The sequence below is a fragment of the Trachurus trachurus genome (genome assembly GCF_905171665.1).
Source record: "Trachurus trachurus genome assembly, chromosome: 20".
Taxonomy (NCBI): Eukaryota; Metazoa; Chordata; class Actinopteri; order Carangiformes; family Carangidae; genus Trachurus; species Trachurus trachurus.
This window is the reverse complement of record NC_139911.1, coordinates 17,605,836-17,625,747: the sequence shown is the minus strand read 5'-3', so window position 1 is coordinate 17,625,747 and position 19,912 is coordinate 17,605,836. Positions and strand designations below refer to the sequence as shown.

The following is a 19,912-nucleotide window of genomic DNA, read 5'->3' as shown; positions in this document are numbered from 1 at the left end:
ATTTACCACAAATCAGATGTGTTGAAGCACACAGAGCCTGGAGAATAAGAGCATGTGTACCTATCTGAATGCCCTGGTCTGTATGTCCACATTTTATTCTGCATTGTAAAACTATCACAGAGACCATAACAACACATTACATGTTGTGCACTCCATATACTGTATACAAAAAACACAAATGCCCAGCTTTCACAATTAGGTAATGTGTTATTGGATGTGTTTCATTTGTAAAATGAGTAAACATTTAAGCTTAGAAAGAGCTTTCTTCTTCTACACTGTCATTTCAGTCGCTCCCATTTTATGTCCTGCAACCCAATCAACCCAAGCGTTTCAATGATGCCACATTGCAAATACTGTCCTTGGCATTCAGGGGACCTCTGCTGTGTCCTGTTTGCGTATGACTCTCTCCGTGCATACTAATGAACCCTTGAACATCTGTCCCACTTAGCCCCGGCACTGATAGCATAAAAGGGAGCTGCTGATTCTTCATGGCTGGCTGGCTTGATTAACCAATGTGTTCAGTCTGAACATATAAGGCAGTTTATTAGTCCGGAGACGAGCAGTGGTGACCCTGACCCACCTTTGGCCATTATCCATGCAGCTGAGAAAATCTAAGAGCAGTGCATTATGAATTCCAAATAGGACATTGTTATTTGTCATATAGACAATTGGGTTTTGATTTACCCTTGATTGCTCCTGTGTATTAATTTGCGGTTGCATAATTGAGGATTGATTTCGAGTTGCATGCATTATTTTCATAAGCTTTGTTTATATTCATGCCAATCGGTTTATTTATATTACTTGAATGGAATGAAGTGGAGTGCAATGAAGCAAATCCTTAATTGGAAAGACTGTGACAATCTAAACTTTCAATATTTCTACCGCCTATTAAAAATGGAAAATGGCATTACTCGTTATGAATGCCCAATGAGCCTGACTGAACGAATAATAATCACAAAAGCAACACATAACTTTGAAGTGAATACAGTGTCACATTAGGCCAGCCCAGCTGACTGATGAACAGCACTGTTGCGTGTTCACTACATTGCCCAGAAAGTGTGTCTTGCAAAATTGCATTCAGTATATAATTACACTAATTCTTAAAGAAGTAAATACATGAGAACCAAGCGTTCTTCTTCTTTCTTATTATCTTTAGTTGAATGTTAAAGCCTTATGTCTAGCAATGTACGGAAAAAAATAACTTATTCAAATTGAATGTTGTATAGTGTAGCATGATATAATAGTGTAAAAAATCTCACTTCAAGTTGGAAGGCAACACATATTTGACGTATAGGCCAATAGTCTTGATAAGTCCACAAAACAGTTCAGGTGGAAAATAAAAGCAAACCATAACTTACCAACTTCAGACATTTCAGGGACACTGGCAAAGTAGATGTCCTTTGCAAACTTTGGTGCATTGTCATTGATGTCATGAATTTTAATATTGAATTCAGTGTCTGGCTCCAGCTCGGTGTTGGTGTTTCGATCGAGAACCTTGGCGTGCAGCGTGTACATAGCTTTCTCTTCCCTGTCCAGCCTCTTGGTGGCGTGGATATCCCCGGACTTCTCATCAATCACGAACAGGCTGCCCGCCCCATCTCCAGTCAGCACGTACTTCACGTTGCCCTCACCTTTGTCCATGTTGGAGTGCAGCTGCAAATCAGACAGAAGAATTACATATTTTAGCATTTTATACATATAAGTGAAACCTGTCGGAAATATGATGACGTTACGAGAGATAATGCACACTTCTTCTCTTATCCACTTCAGGCTTTTAAGAAAACACAGCGCTACAATGTTTCATGTAACCATTGGCAACACTGCATTTCTGAAGTGAAATTCAACTGAAAGAAAAGGCAGAAAGAAAAAAAAGCAGTATTTACGTGCACTAATCATTGCCCTTGAGCACCACTCCACACAATAACAAAACACTGCCTCCCAACAACAACACTGTTTCCAGTACCGTTGTGCTGTTTTTGACTGTGGCTGGAAATTTGAACAGTATAAACACATAGAATGAAATAAATGTAAAACGATCCCCTTCTTCGGGGGCATTTCTCTGAGGCACTGCTTCTCCACAACTCCCCAGTTTTAGCTTCATGCCCTGGTTGCACCTCTCTGTCCTATTTTTTTTTTCATTCAAATGAATAAATGAATAAATAAATAAACTATTACCGGCACAAGCAGAGGTAACATTTGTGAACCTTCAAGTCCCTACCCTCTGTACACATCTCTGAGGTTGGCCCGATAAGCTCTCTCTTTACTTTTATTTATTTATTAATGTTGTCTCTCTGAGGATCGAAAATGTTGTACGCTTTCCGGAGAAGTCCTCAGAGTCCAATTTGTGAGCTCTGAAAACATAATTGACTTGACTTGACTGGCCTTGTGTTTTGCTTCATATTTTATTTGAAATATCTAAGGACCAAACTTATCAACACATTTTCTCAAGTTCACTTGCTGAACATGCAGTAAATAAACATTACATGCCACATGGGTTTCCAGGGAACAGACACATTAAATACACATCCCGGCTAAGAGGACTTCAGATACATTTAAACCACAGTCTGGATGCCTGAAAAGATTTGACACTCTTGTGAACAGTGAGATAATGGTGTAAACCCACTGAGTAATCTATCTGCTTCTGTCTCAGTACAGAGCAGTGCCTTGGCACCCGTAGTGTCAAGTGTGACATACTCCATTACTCCAGATCAAATTAGTCTTAGATTTTTCTTCTAAATTGTGCCTTTGAAAAATGATGAAAACCTGACCTACAGCAACAATTGCTAAAATTAGTCACCTCTGACCTATCCATCACCTTGAAGCGGCTCCAAGTGTCATGGAGGAGTAATGGTGGCGTACTGTGACAGACACTTGATTCAAGCTCATTACTGTACTGGATCTGTCAGCAGATATATTTAGAGCACTATCTCATGGGTTCACATTTTAAATGACAAGTAGTTACCCAGTGAGCAAAAAGTGGTCCAAAATACGTCGAAAAGACGTGTTTTCCGAACGTCCAGAAGACGTCTTCAGAGGAGCCAGAATGAAAGTTTTTATTACGTCTTTTCTAGACGTTGAATAGATGTGTATTTTAGATGTCATATAGACGTCATTAAAATACGTTTTCGGGACGTAATTATTGAACGTCCAGAAGACTTCTTCAGAGGAGCCAGAATGAAAGTTTTTATTACGTCTTTTCTGGACGTTGAATATACGTTTTATTGTGGATGTCATTTAGACGTCATTAAAATACGTTTTCGGGACGTAATTATTGAACGTCCAGAAGACTTCTTCAGAGGAGCCAGAATGAAAGTTTTTATTACGTCTTTTCTAGACGTTTAATAGATGTGTATTTTAGATGTCATATAGACGTCATTAAAATACGTTTTAAAGACGTAATTATTGAACATCCAAAAGAAGTCTTTAGAGGAGCCAGAATGAAAGTTTTTATTACGTCTTTTCTAGACGTTGAATAGATGTGTATTTTAGATGTCATATAGACGTCATTAAAATACGTTTTCAGGACATAATTTTTGAACATCCAGAAGACGTCTTCAGAGGAGTCAGAATGAAGGTTTTTATTACGTCTTTTCTGAACGTTGGATATACGTTTTATTGTTGATGTTATGTAGACGTCATTAAAATACGTTGTCAGGATGTAATTATCAAACTTCCAGAAGACGTCATTTAAGGAGCCAGAATGAACGTTTTTATTATGTCTTTTCTAGACGTTGTGTAGATGTGTTATCTTGGATGTTATATGGACGTCATTAAAATACGCTTTATTTTTTTTAAATTATTTTTATTATTATAAAATAATAATAAAATATAAAGCAAAAAATGCAACAAAGGCATCTCCTTTTGTGTACAACACAGGAGGAAATTATAAACAAATCAAACACATCGACACAAACATCGACAAAAAGAAAACGTTTTCGAGACATAATTATTAAACATCCAGAAGACATTATTTCAGGAGGAAAAACTGCTACTTTAAAGATTTCAAATGCAAATACATGACTACAATAAAACATACTTACTGCACTATTTAATGATTCAGATCAAACTGTTACATTTCTCATAAATATAATATAATGGAGGAATATAAATGCATTTGATAGGTCAATAAGACTTTCAGCTCAACTTAATTAAAAGTAAAATACACAACATCATTGCCTGTGTAATGTATTCAGCTTTAAATTTACAACAAACTACTGTTCACAAACAGTTGTTCAAAACAATTACACAATGCAATGTAATAACGAGTAAAATTAAAACATCACAGAGGTCAATGATTCTATACCAGAAGTCATGCAGCAGATGAAGCAGATGAAGAGACGTCCACCTTCCAATTGCTAGTATTCAGCTGGCTCCTTGGTGCATGTAGGGAAGAGAAGAGGGGAGAAAAAAAAATAGTTTTTTATATTATTTAAATTATGCGTACAAATAATGCTCTGGCATCCTTTGCTGCATTCTAATGTCCAACCTAAGTTGTGCCACACTGCACCAGTTTCAAACTAGCAAAGATAGGCTATTTAAGTTGTGCTTTACACCTGATGAAAGATAGAACGCATACACTCGCGTGGAAAAAAGTAACCACTAGATGGCAGAAAACTTAATTCATATGAACAAGGAGAAACAAAGACAGCAGGGGTGCATTTCACAAAGCAGGTTCAACAAACTCTGAGTCTAATCCTAAACTCAGAATTCAGAGTTTTGTGTTTCAGAACAGGTGATAACAGTTAGTTCATTCAACTCTGAGTAACTTGACCCTGAGTTACGGGGAGATGAAAAGCCCTCATCAATGGAACAAAGATAACAGGATTCACCATGGTAACCAGCAAAAAAAAGCCTCACCCCTCCCACTTCTCACAGTGGAGTGAACACACACACTACAAAAAAAAAAATTAAGAGAGAGAGAAGTGTCTGTGTGGTGTCATGTGAGGGTTGTTCAGATAAACTGAGGGTGCAGAACAACGGGAACGATCAAACAAATCCTCATGGAGAATAAAACATCACGTCCTGTCAGCCGCTGCTTTCAGTCTGCAGCTTCAGATAAAAAGGAGAAACTCAGGGTTAGTTGGAGAAAACCTGCACCCGACCAGGTTAGGTTCACGGAGTGTGTTGCCATAGTAACTGACTCAGAGCTGTTACTCTCTTTGTGAAACGGGCTGGAGTTACTCCTCTTTCTCCGGTTTTGACTCGCCTCCCTTTGTGACACGGAAAACCCAGAGTTTGCCTCGCAGGGTTACGGTAATAGACTCAGAGTCTTCACTAAACCTGGGGTCCGTGTCACAAAGCAGGTTCAACAAACTCTGAGCCTAGTCCTGAACTCTGAGTTGATCTACTCTGAGATAGGAAACTCAGAGTTGTGGGTTTCAGAACAGGTGATAACAGTTAGTTCAATCAACTCTGAGTAACGGGGAGATGGAAAGCCCTCATCAATGGAACAAAGATTCACCATGGCAACCGGCAAAAAAAAAAACGTTGCCCCTCCCACCTCTCATGGTGGATTGACGTATGAATGCTGACGCAGACGCGACCCCCCCCCCGTACCTTCACACCGCGGGACATTACGTGAGTATTAATCTATAAAAATACATCTGGAGAGTTATTCAACATTGTGTGTTTGAGCAGGTGCAACTCCAAATGTGCGTTTTGATATGTTAAGTTCAGTTTGTCAGTTTGTCTCCATGATAACGTGACGGGGCTGTGCGTGTAGTCATCAATCACACCTGGAAATAATCCAGAAGTGGATCGATCTGCAACGAAAAAAATAAGAGAGAGAGAGAGAAGAGCAATTTTCTTCTGTGTGCGTGTCCATGTTGTGTCATGTGAGGGTTGTTGAGACAAAGTGACGGTGCAGAACAACGGGAACGATCAAACAAATCCTCATGGAGAATAAAACATCACGTACTGTCAGCCGTTGCTTTCAGTCTGCAGCTTCAGATAAAAAGGAGAAACTCAGGGTTAGTTGGAGAAAACCTGCTCCCAACCAGGTTAGGTTCACGTGTGCGTTGGAGGTTGCCATAGTAACTGACTCTGAGTTTCAGTTACCTCTCTTTGTGAAACGGGCTGGAGTTACTCCTCTTTACCTGGTTTGAGTTACCTCCCTTTCTGAAACGGAAAACCCAGAGTTTGCCTCATTTCAGGGTTAACAGACTCAAGAGTTTTCACTAAACCTGCTTTGTGAAACAGACCCCAGATCTGTGAATACCTGGAGTCCAGACTCAATACCAGTAACATCAACATGCTACATGTCGTTTTCAATTCAAAAAACCTACTCTTGGTCAACAAAGCAGCTCCTGGTCTGGCTACACAGTACATCAAAGACAGTTTAAAACCCCAGCAGACTGCCAGTTGGAAATCTCCAACTCTGCAAGTAAAGATGGCTTTTAATATTTATCCACCTAAAACAGTTTACCTACTAATTTTATGACTTTCTCCATTACTGTGTTCTTTTAAAACCAAACTCAGGACCTCTCTATTTTCTTAAATGTTAGTGGACGGGGCACAACAGCTACACTGCACTTGTTGGAAATTGAATTCCACTTATTTTGAGCAACTGAGGTGAATTACAAACAATGCGTGGTCTGGCAGATAGATGCTCATCAATGACTATTATTGTCAGAACAGTACAAATCAGAATAGAACAGAGACGCCAGAGAAATTTCCTCCAGTGAGAGGAGTTGAACCCCTGACACCTGGTATATGCTGACTGTTCTTCATCAGATCCTACACAAGTTTGATAAATGAGGGGGGGCCATAGTCACTATCTTGGGTGTAAAAAAGTGTTGGAAGGAAAATTCTATAGAGCAGGGCTGTCGCCTTCCATCTAGTTTTGACTTGAACATAACACACATTCATCAGAGATGTGATGATTAAAATTTAAACAGTAATACGGTAATCTGTAACTGTATTGAAAGCGATAGCTGTTTCATCTCAATGTGTGTGTATCTGTGTTTGTGTTTAATTCCTAGTTTGTTCATTACTTATGTAGGGGGAGGTGCTATACAAATAAAACTGAATTAATCTGAAATAGGTTTTACTGTATGAAAAAATTTAGAAACAAAACTGCATTTGGTGTAGATCTTGGTCTGTTTTCCTACCTGTTTGTGTGCTGAACTCCCCATCATCTTTTGCTCTCTTGTGGTTCTCCAGCATGATGATCTCACAGGTGAAGCACTGCTGTGGGTCCTTGGCTGTGTAAAATACAGTTGGACATAAAGAATATTCAGTCATATTTCACATCTAGTAGGCCTACTTTGGGATATTTGTCATGTGGGGAGGTTCTTGAACGGTGATCTACCCTGCACACATCAGTGTTTACATAAACAGATATAGATATTTTATTGGTCCCTACAGGGAAATTTAGAAACCTCATGTGAACCTAAACACAAAACCAATGAGGACATCTCTTCGTATCAGGTGGAATTATATGTGAATGAAGAGCACTACCTACCAGGCTGAAGTAAGACATAAAGTGAAGTTGTTGATATTTTGAAGTCCCCAAAACAGCATCACACCATCTTGCCGCGCAGTTCTTGATCTCAGCAGACTGGAAAGAGATGAAGGTTGTGCCTAGTAGAATTTAATGCTACTCCATCTCATATCAGTTAATGTTGTTTTCTTCAATGGCCAGGAAAAAAGAGGTTGTTTCCAGTTTAGAATTATAGGGATAGTTCGCCCAAAATTCAAATTTCCCTCATTATCTACTCACCCTCATGTTGACTAAGAGCTGTGGGAATTTTCAGAGTCCTCTGCTCCTTCTCTGAGTTACGGGGGGGGGGGCAGTATTTGTCCATATAATGGTTGTCAACCAACTTTTTTCGTCCAAAGAGACACACCAAAAAACATCCAAATACCTCCATACTGCTCGTCTGTAATGTCCCTCTTGTATTGAAGCCCCCACATGAGAAATTTTTCCACCGGTCAGTGGAAGAGCAGTGAACTGAGACACTGGGAGCTTCCGCTACAAACAAGCTTAAAATATAGACTTATTTCATTTTTTGCGGACCCCCCTGTAACTCAGAGAAGGAACGAAGGACTCTGAAAATTCTCACAGCTCTTGACATGAGGGTGAGTAGATGGAGTGAAATTTGAATTTTGGGTGAACTGTCCCTTTAGTAATAGCCTATTATTAGTATTAGTTAGACAATTACTTACCAGTCCGAGGGGACCATGAGCAGCAGACTGGAAACAACTCAGTCCAGATCATGGTCCAGATGAAGTGAAGGTTGTGCAGGAAACATCTGCTGTTCTGCTGCTCCTCTCCTCATCCTCTGTAACCGTACAAGTATATGACAGTCACTTTTCTGTTATTCACCGACTCTATTCATTTACCTGCAGACTTCAGACCTGGTAGCAACATACACTGAAATTCGCTACTTAATACATTGTGAAACTGTTAGTATAGCTCATGTGCTAATGGCAGGTAATTTTTCATCTCAACACACACGTTAATGAAGCTGCACTGGTTGCAATATCGTCCTCACCTTAGTAAGATGCAGGAAAAAAATACTGCCACGGTCGCAATTACAATCGGCGTTCCACGTCCGTTACCCCGCCCGCAGACACACACACACAAAGGCACACACAAACACAGACACACACACGCACGCACACACTCACACACGGAGCTACTGAAACCGATGGCACACAAACAAACGTCACAATAATAACAGAGGAATATTATCTTACCTGTTCTTTTTTTGAAGAATTTAAATTCACTTGGTCTTGACCAGGTTCCGCCCGACGGTTTGTCCATGCCTTTATCCGTTTATCCATGGCATAAAAAAATCCACATGACGGTGATGCGCATTGTCGCGGTTACCATTTCCCAGCTGCAGTAGCGCGTATTTTCAAATTTGACGGAAAGGCGCGCCCATTGGCCGCGCTGTGATGACAGTCAAACTAACCAATCACGGTCAAATGCTCAGGTTGAGACAGCCAATGGGTGTTGTTTACTATGGTTACATAGTAATGGGGGGGGGAAATACTTAAACGTTTTTTATATGTGCTTAAAACCAATAAATGTGTGCATTTAGTTAATATCATTCATTGATTCCTTCATGATCAAAAGAGAAAAGAGCTGATGATATGTACATTGTCCTTTTTAAATACATGAATTAAATTAAATAAGTGAAACATTGTATTTTTCATTAATTTATTGAATACATTTTGAATTAAGTGTTTCTGACAATGAAGAGCACCAGAGGTAGAGACAAGAGACAAAGATGCGGCACTCCATGCATGTTTTTTGATTGAATATTTTGAATGATGTATTATGAAGTTCTGGGCTCACACTGGTTCACACATGTAGAAATGAAGACAACATCAGCCACAGCTGGGTCAAGCTTCAAACCTGATTCTTGCTTCCATGTTCTACCAGGGATCTGCCATGCACTTTTATTGAATTGAGGACCCTTGTCCATACAGTATATTTGTTTTACTGATATACAAGCTGCTCTGGGGCTAGCACCCAAGGCAATTCTGTCGGTGAATTGGCAGCAATGCAAAAAAAGTTTCCTATATTTACATCCAGAATTAGAAAAATTTAAATATTAAAGTGCACAAAAACCATGAACTGTAAACAGATATTACCTTGGTAAAAGCTCCACATTTATACAGATATACTTTCATGTGCTTGAATAAAACAGAGAAAGATAGTAATGTTTCATTTACAAAATGGGAAATAAATGAAATCACATTTTTTTTCACATTGAAAAAGACTACGGTCGAAACGTCTACCTGCCTGTCCTACATTAAAGATCACCAAAGGATCTTATATTCAGAGTGTGCTGGTTTTTCTCCCTTTCAAATAAATGAAATCCACCATAATCCTTACAGGACATTCCTGTAATTTCATTGGCCTTTGCACACTCAAAAACACTAAATTTACTTCATAAACATTAGAGTTATACAAGTAATTATAAATAATCTTTTAGCAGAACATCATTTGTAACTCCTTTTGGTTGTCTATTGACGTCCAGGACCGGGTCAGGCTGGACGTATAGTCTCAATGTCATTTATCAACTAATTCTGGCTGTCATAGACGTCCAGATCAAGGCCTAGCAGAATATCTATTTACAACTCATTTTGGTTGGTTGTCTATAGACATCCAGAACTGGGCCAGGCTGGACGTATAGTCTCAATGTCATATATCAACTCATTCTGGCTGTCATATTGACGTTCAGATCAAGGCATAGCAGAACGTCTATTTGCAACTAATTTTGGTTGTCTATAGACGTCCAGAACCGGGCCAGGCTGGACATATTGTCTCAATGTCATATATCAACTAATTCTGGATGTCGTATAGACGTTCAGATCAGGGCCTAGCAGAACGTCTATTTGTAACTCAATTTGGTTGTCTATAGATGTCCAGAACCAGGCCAGGCCAGACGTATAGTCTCAGTGTCATATATCAACTAATTCTGGCTGTCATATTTACGTCCAGATCAAGACCTGTCAAAACGTCTATTTGCAACTCATTTTGGTTGTCTATAGACGTCCCCAACAGGGCCAGACTTGACATATAGTCTCAATGTCATATATCAACTAATTCTGGCTGTCATATTTACGTCCAGATCAAGACCTGTCAAAACGTCTATTTGCAACTCATTTTGGTTGTCTATAGACATCCAGAACTGGGCCAGGCTGGACGTATAGTCTCAATGTCATATATCAACTAATTCTGGCTGTCATGTTAACGTTCAGATCAAGGCCTAGCAGAACGTCTATTTGCAACTCATTTTGGTTGTCTATAGACATCCAGAACTGGGCCAGGCTGGACGTATAGTCTCAATGTCATATATCAACTAATTCTGGCTGTCATGTTAACGTTCAGATCAAGGCCTAGCAGAACGTCTATTTGCAACTCATTTTGGTTGTCTATAGACATCCAGAACTGGGCCAGGCTGGACGTATAGTCTCAATGTCATATATCAACTAATTCTGGATGTCGTATAGACGTTCAGATCAAGGCCTAGCAGAACGTCTATTTACAACTCAATTTGGTTGTCTATAGATGTCCAGTACCGGGCCAGGCTGGACGTATTGTCTCAATGTCATTTATCAACTAATTCTGGATGTCGTATAGACGTTCAGATCAGGGCCTATCAGAACGTCTATTTGTAACTCAATTTGGTTGTCTATAGACGTTCAGAACCAGGCCAGGCCGGACGTATAGTCTCAATGTCATATATCAACTAATTCTGGCTGTCATATTGACGTCCAGATGAAGGCCTAGCAGAACGTCTATTTGCGACTCATTTTGGTTGTCTATAGACATCCAGAACTGGGCCAGGCTGGACGTATAGTCTCAATGTCATATATCAACTAATTCTGGCTGTCATGTTAACGTTCAGATCAAGGCCTAGCAGAACGTCTATTTGCAACTCATTTTGGTTGTCTATAGACATCCAGAACTGGGCCAGGCTGGACGTATAGTCTCAATGTCATATATCAACTAATTCTGGATGTCGTATAGACGTTCAGATCAGGGCCTATCAGAACGTCTATTTGTTACTCAATTTGGTTGTCTATAGACGTCCCCAACAGGGCCAGACTTGACATATAGTCTCAGTGTCATATATCAACTAATTCTGGCTGTCATGTTGACGTTCAGATCAAGGCCTAGCAGAACGTCTATTTGCGACTCATTTTGGTTGTCTATAGACATCCAGAACCGGGCCAGACGGGACGTATAGTCTCAATGTCATATATCAACTAATTCTGGCTGTCATGTTAACGTTCAGATCAAGGCCTAGCAGGATGTCTATTTGCGACTCATTTTGGTTGTCTATAGACGTTCAGAACCGGGCCAGGGTGGACGTATAGTCTCAATGTCATTTATCAACTAATTCTGGCTGTCATGTTAACGTTCAGATCAGGGCCTATCAGAACGTCTATTTGTAACTCAATTTGGTTGTCTATAGATGTCCAGAACCAGGCCAGGCCAGACGTATAGTCTCAGTGTCATATATCAACTAATTCTGGCTGTCATATTTACGTCCAGATCAAGACCTGTCAAAACGTCTATTTGCAACTCATTTTGGTTGTCTATAGACGTCCCCAACAGGGCCAGACTTGACATATAGTCTCAATGTCATATATCAACTAATTCTGGCTGTCATATTTACGTCCAGATCAAGACCTGTCAAAACGTCTATTTGCAACTCATTTTGGTTGTCTATAGACATCCAGAACTGGGCCAGGCTGGACATATAGTCTCAATGTCATATATCAACTAATTCTGGATGTCGTATAGACGTTCAGATCAAGGCCTAGCAGAACGTCTATTTACAACTCAATTTGGTTGTCTATAGATGTCCAGTACCGGGCCAGGCTGGACGTATTGTCTCAATGTCATTTATCAACTAATTCTGGATGTCGTATAGACGTTCAGATCAGGGCCTATCAGAACGTCTATTTGTAACTCAATTTGGTTGTCTATAGACGTTCAGAACCAGGCCAGGCCGGACGTATAGTCTCAATGTCATATATCAACTAATTCTGGCTGTCATATTGACGTCCAGATGAAGGCCTAGCAGAACGTCTATTTGCGACTCATTTTGGTTGTCTATAGACATCCAGAACTGGGCCAGGCTGGACGTATAGTCTCAATGTCATATATCAACTAATTCTGGCTGTCATGTTAACGTTCAGATCAAGGCCTAGCAGAACGTCTATTTGCAACTCATTTTGGTTGTCTATAGACATCCAGAACTGGGCCAGGCTGGACGTATAGTCTCAATGTCATATATCAACTAATTCTGGATGTCGTATAGACGTTCAGATCAAGGCCTAGCAGGACGTCTATTTGTAACTCAATTTGGTTGTCTATAGACGTCCCCAACAGGGCCAGACTTGACATATAGTCTCAGTGTCATATATCAACTAATTCTGGCTGTCATGTTGACGTTCAGATCAAGGCCTAGCAGAACGTCTATTTGCGACTCATTTTGGTTGTCTATAGACATCCAGAACCGGGCCAGACGGGACGTATAGTCTCAATGTCATATATCAACTAATTCTGGCTGTCATGTTAACGTTCAGATCAAGGCCTAGCAGGATGTCTATTTGCGACTCATTTTGGTTGTCTATAGACGTTCAGAACCGGGCCAGGGTGGACGTATAGTCTCAATGTCATTTATCAACTAATTCTGGCTGTCATGTTAACGTTCAGATCAAGGCCTAGCAGGATGTCTATTTGCGACTCATTTTGGTTGTCTATAGACGTTCAGAACCGGGCCAGGGTGGACGTATAGTCTCAATGTCATTTATCAACTAATTCTGGCTGTCATATAGACGTCCAGATCATGGCCTGGACGGGCCGACGTGATTTCAACCTGTATTGGACGTCCATGGACGTTGCTTGCTCAGTGGGTAGGGACACAGAATATACGTCGGTAACTTATTAATATTAATGTCTGCATGCTGTGAGGAAACTAATTATTTTTCCTGCAGTTGGAAGAGTGATGTCAACAGTACAACTCTGGATGGAAATCAGAAATGTATTGCCAGAGTGCTAGCTATTCTCAGGCAGAATTAAAAAACGGGGACACATGCGAAAACAAGATGCTGTCAAGTTCAAATGAGCAATATGCACAGTATTTGGCGTTGTTTGAAAATATTTTCATGCAGATGAACTCCATTATCCAAAGTCTATTAAATAGGAATATCAGTCAGCTTGAATTTTCACATATATTTGTGTTCTGGGACAGCCTATTCATTGTTTGTGAATATGAATTCTCTCCTGAGCTGGAGACCAGTGAAGCAAGGATTTATGACATGTTATGGATGTGAAGGCTGCAACTGCTATTGACTATGAATGACAGGCTAATTTTGGCAAGCAAGGGGGAGTTTGTGTGCATTTTTGCATTGAAATGGGCTTTATATCTGCAGTATGTGCAATTTATTCAGAAAAAAAGAAAAAAACTTCAATGCCGCAGTCACCTTTCCTCTACTTAGAAATGCATTGTCTATGTAGTGTCGTGTTAGCTGTAGGGTGCATTAGGACATGCTCACTACTTGATACTGAACTCCCCTGCAACACAAGAGGAATGTATTTCGTTACAGGACTGTGGCCGTGCAAACACACCACTGTGCTTAGGGTGTAATAATTAGGACATCGCAATTTCAAATTATGCCAGACCACAGGATTGACATTTCTCTAAACCTTTTGGTTATATGGTTATTCACAAATTCCCCACTCTTGGTTATTAATCCTCAAAAAGAGAGAAAAAAGAAAAAAAACCTGAACCTGGGACCCAGTGAGCCATCAAAGGGGATTGTACCCTATGTATCCAGCTGCCCTTTGTGGAATTGTGTGCTTTACTTTTTTTTTTTTTTTTATCTCAGTCAATCTTTATGAGCTTGCAAACCCTTAGCTTCACTAATTACTGTGCCATCAACATGAATGTTTAGGATTTGAGTTAAGCTGGAGTGAAAACAGTACCAATTCCATGTATATAATTATGAAGTACAGGCAAATACTGACATGATATAAATATATTTTCAATTTGTATAAACCAAACGGAACATTACATTTGAGATCTCCTACACTGCAGTTCACTAAACTCTGCTTCTGACAGGCAGAGTAAACACAGTACATGTATTACCAGCTGGAAAGAAATGGCACTGATACTCTTGTGTGTACTCAAAAGTGTGGCACAAAGTGTTTTTCACACAGACTTAACAAAATCAAATGTTAGCACTACCTCACTATATTTGCAGAGATTTAGAGGCTCTCCTTCCAAGGCCTTGCAGCACAAACACAGCCTTTTCAAGGCCTTACAACAGAAGCACAGAAGAGTGCCTTGATGAGTTAAATCGCCTTGCACAAACACTGAGGAATTGTCAGTAAAGCAGGAAAATCATTGGCAATTCTTGTCAGGTCTCTGGTAAGCATTGCTCGCTGCTGCAAAGAGGAGATAGGAAAATAGAGTGCAGAACGGATACAGAATAATTACTCTTCCTCCCTCTCCCCCTCTTTCTCTTAAGACATGGACAGAAATTCTTTACCATTGGAGCAATGTACCATAATATATCTTATGCAGGTTAAAGTTACAGCTTACACTATCTGTTTTGCACTTTGTACATTTTTATGGCTCATTCAATTCCTACAAAATTAATGCATGAAAGTATAAAACAAGGCTGTGCAAAAACCTCAAGGATACTTATTGGCAAAAAATATTAACACAACAAAGAGAGCTACCTTGAATATTCAAATTTAGGGCAGCACATTTTGTTTACAAGGCACAAGACAATGCAGTGTACCAAAAATTTAATAGGATTTTGTTCACTTCAAACACACCACTCAAATGCTCCAGAATCCAAAGTTTGTGGTTGTATTGCTCAGCATTGCAAGTGTTCACACTTCACAGCCCTGCTTAAGAAGTAGGGCACCACAGCTGCACACACTGAGTGCTCACACTCATTAATGGCTCCGTGAAAGTCAGTTAAAATGAGATTTGGGGGTTTTACGCTTCATACACGCACAGCCACTGTATAGTATATTTACAGTCATAAAGTATACTAGGCTTTTTTTTCAGTGTTGACAATTGCTGCTGAGCCAGAATAAGTGCTCCAAACATTACTTTTTACTAGTGCAGTTATTTCTTTTATCATTCTGTGAGGTATCAGTCAGCAGCACTCAGTTTGTAAGCCTCAGAGCAGCGTGCCTTTTCAACACCTTGATAAGCAACACGAGCTGCATTTATTATGTATTGGAGCTGCAGTTGTGCGCCGCTTCCTTTGCAGTTAAGAGGCGAGCCATACCAGAGTGTGACTGTTCTTTACATCAAATTTGATTGCCGTAATCAAGAAATCAACTTCAAGTGACAGTTAGTGAGTGTGTGTGGGTTGATTGGAGAGGTTTGATTGAATGTGAAATAAACAAGGTCTCCCACAGTGCTCCGTGAAGACCATTAAATGATCTTTATGAGGGCGACCATCAAGGCTTTGATGGCTTTGTGCTGGGCATGAAAGTGCTTTTTTGCATTTGGTCTCGGTTCGCCATCTCTCTTTCTGTCTCCCTCTATCTCTTTTTCGTTATCTGTTTGTCTCTCTGCATCTCCAACCGTCTATCTCCATCTGAACATGTCTCTCTTTCATTACGTCTGTCTATCAATCAATCTATCTTGTTCTGTCTGCCCTCTGTTTATCTGTTTTTCTATCTATAGGGGCTGCAAATAACAGTAATTGTCATTATTGATTGATTTTCCAATTATGTTGGTGATGAATCAATGAATATTTTTGTCTGGGAAAACATTACAATGTTTTTCTAGATTTATTTTTCTGACCACCAGCCAACAACACAAAGATGTTGAGTTTTCTAGATACTGAAAAAAGTACAAAAATAGCTGCCAATTAATTGTAATTGTTGTAACCTATTGTTCTTTTAGTTGTTTTCTTTTTCCACCACTAGATCAGTGAAATGTAGTTTGCTTCTTACCAGGCTGCAACCTCCGTGCCACAAAAATGACACCGACGACATGGATGTGCCAAAAAAAAGAAGAAAATGCAGTTCTTCAAATGCTCCAAAAGCAAGTCAATCCTTACAGACACCTATACTAATTGTTACAGCAGTTTAAAAGACAGACTGCAGGTGACTAAAGTCGGGTTCAGACTACATGGTTTCAGGCCGAATTTGACACGATTTTGTCATGGCAGACACATTTCCAGCGTTGTGCCAGATTATGAGCATCGGGAACGACAAACAGATGTTTAGTGTGACATAATCGATGACCTGCGACCCTAACCCTATAACACGCTCTACGACGCCCCAGCGTCAAGTCTAGCATGTTAGAATTGTTTTAATTTCCTCACCTAGTCTGACATTGTGTAGTCTGAACCTGGTGGCAAGATGGTGACAGTGGAGCAGCTAACTGAGCAGCATGTCATACAGGCTTCATCCACCTTTTTTACAACCTGAGCAGCATGTCATACAGGCTTCATCCACCTTTTTTACAACCTCTTTTTTCTAAAGTCCTAAAGCCTCAAGATATTCAGCTTAAATGTAGACGCTGGACCAAGGGGGCAGTTGTGGGTCTGAGAAGTGAAGCTCACTTCCGCGTTCAAAAAACTGCAATCCCCCCGGATTCCTCTGGGGGCTGGTGTCAGAAGGGAGCATTCCCCATAGACCTCCATGTTAAAATCGCCGATTTTACATCCTCAGTAAACATGTTAAAAGCCTGGTGTCAGAACGTTTTTTTTTCTCAATCGATAGTTTCTACCCCCGCACACACTCTGAGGGGGGTGAATTTTTTTTTAACTCTACCGTTTTACTGTTATTAGGTTAAAACTCTGGCCAATTAGGGCGCGGAAACGCTGAGTGACAGGTCCGAGCAGCTCCGTGGACAGCTGCTTCGAGGCCAGTGGGCGGGTTCTCGGCGGTTCTCGGCCGGCCAATCCAACATGGCGCTGTCCAGGCCGCCATATTTGAGTCACAAAAACGACTCCCCAAAACCAATGGGTGACGTCACGGACGCTACGTCCATTCTTTTTACAGTCTATGCGCTGGACCCAAAGAATATATTTAAAATAGTTACCAGTGAGGTTTCTGATGATGAACTAATTGATTAATCAACTAATCGCTGCAGGTCTACTTGTTTTCAACTATAAAACTATCCTGTATCTTGTTCTGTATCAATATATGACAATGTGTGACACTCCAAATTTAAACTGATGAAATTAGTGACAGATCACTACAGCTTCTTCTCTAAGGCATAATGGCAGTATGTTGCTGGCCTACCACTCCCCCCCACAGTAATTTATTACTGCCTCATGTTTTTCTGACAGTTTAATAGCAAATGATATTGGACACAGAAAGAGTGGAGAACTGGTGAATGTGATTGCTGTCACACCACAGAAGTTGGGTGCTAGCAAGCATCAAAGAGACGAGAAGAAAGCCACATTCCAGCAGTCACTGATATATCAACGGATGGCCCCATTTATAGTTAGCATTTGCTTTGCTGCTTCATCATATAACACAGCAAGGTGAATTTCATTGGCCTTTGTGATTGATATGTTTTCCTCTTCCTTATTCTTTTATTCAATTTATTTTTGCTGTTTCCTTCTTTTCACCTACATCAGGATGATGGTTTCTGCAAAAGAAGTTGTCATATCCCCCTACTCAACCTTGCACAAGACACTTGTTTACTCCGGAGAATGAGGTGTGTGATGAAAGCCAGCTTCCTCTGAGAAAATTGGCTGTCGACAGTCACCTCATTTCCCTCCCTCGAGTTGATAACTGTAGCGTTCCCCATCACACCTGTCTTTATAGTGCTAGCACGGGTGAGCTGACAAGCACCTCTCTGATCTGGGCGGGTGGGGAGGAGCAGCATTGTCCCGAAACTCAACTTTTTTGGGTGAGTCTCAGGAGGAAAAAGTGTCTTGCAAGAGCCTTCTTCTTTTTTTTTTTCTTTGCATTTGGTCTCCAAAGCACTCTCCTGACTTCTGAGGATGGATTCAGTCTTGTGCATGTGCTTGACAAGATGGACTGAATTTCTAGGCATACTGTCGATGTACTGTATTTAAAAAAGAAAGATATTCATGGGAAGAAGAAAAATGCTAGTGTGCATAGATAATATCCCTGAGATCCCTCCAAAAAATCAAATACATATCAGTCCTAAAAAAATACAGTTTTTTTTATTTTTTATCTACATTCTGAGTGTGTTTGATAACAATTACCCACCAGCGAGTGTCACTTTCTACTTCTATAATTTCTTTATTTTTTGTTTGTCACAAGTGCCCATAAATCCTCTAGAGGGATCACTCTGGAATAAATAAGTAAAAAATCCATTGTCTTGTTTGCCGTGGCTTTGAATTGGGCCAGCAGGAAGTTGCAGTACAATGACTCATTTACATTTGGTATTGTGGCATCATACAGTAGTAATGACGTCATTCATGAAACATTATTATTTGTTGGCAGTAGGGAATCTATATTTTCACTGAAAGAATAATGTGCTAAAACACAGTACAGTTCCAAGTTAGATGGAATCGAGCAGTTTGTGTGTACTCGCTGCGTATCCGATAGCTCCAGTTAGCTGTGCCTGAAACAGCCAGATTTCTGACAGGCCATTCGTCTTCGGCCAATTACATCAAACACTACTTCAACAAGCTAAACCTTCTATAATTAGTCTGCAGACAGTGTGTTCGGGCACGTTACCTTGCCGACATATTGATGGTCATTTCCTGTGTATTCCTCGAGCAGAAAGAATTGATTCCACATCCATCCACGTTTGGACCGCTGGAGAATCCTCCCATCACTCTCTGCCATCCCAAACAGATTCCCAATATTCCCAGGTGTGAAAGGCATGGCAGTGCTGGGCCACAGGATAGAGAGCATCAGGAGGAGTAGGATCTGATTGGTTATCATGGTATCCAGTCAGCTGGGAAATGTCCTGGATGACTTCTGAATTATGGTAATAAGCTTCTGATGGGATGAACACTGGAAGGCAGTGTCATCAGAACAGACATTGTATTCCTCTGCTTTGATGTCCTTTAGATCCCTGTGAAAAGAGGAAACTTTAGTCAAGAAGCACTTTAATAGCACTTATGTATTTCTCTCACAATAGACTTTAAATCCTAGCATTGAAATAGCATGCACACGACAAGAGGGCAACACTTCATGCAGCACAAAAGCTCAGTGCAGATTTCCTCTATGCTGTTGGTCTCTTTCAGTTTGAGCTGCACCAGGGCTGCAGCTAATTATGCAATCAGTGCACACAGGACTTCTTCTATGTACAATGTGAATGAAGGAGAGTTTAAAAGTCATAATTCAGTGGTGAGAGCTGTTTTAAACCAGTGAATTAAAATGAGTTTTAAAAAGATGAAATGCTGATTGAAGAAGTACCCCGTCTGAGAAGATGATTTTTTTTTCATATGTATGCAGAGTATAGACAAAAAG

General features: G+C 40.3%; 1 protein-coding gene across 1 annotated transcript in view; it reads right to left on the bottom strand.

Annotated features, from left to right (window-relative positions):
• Nucleotides 1-19,381, bottom strand: part of LOC311003836 (cadherin-10-like) — a gene marked incomplete at both ends in the record, with an annotated part of 33,668 nt that extends 14,287 nt beyond the window's left edge. Inside the window, 2 exons of the mRNA XM_083995723.1 lie at nucleotides 1,359-1,653; nucleotides 19,172-19,381. Coding sequence (XP_083851849.1) covers nucleotides 1,359-1,653; nucleotides 19,172-19,381 — 505 coding nt within the window. The remainder of the gene's footprint in view (nucleotides 1-1,358; nucleotides 1,654-19,171) is intronic.
• Between the last annotated feature and the right edge of the window lie 531 nt (nucleotides 19,382-19,912).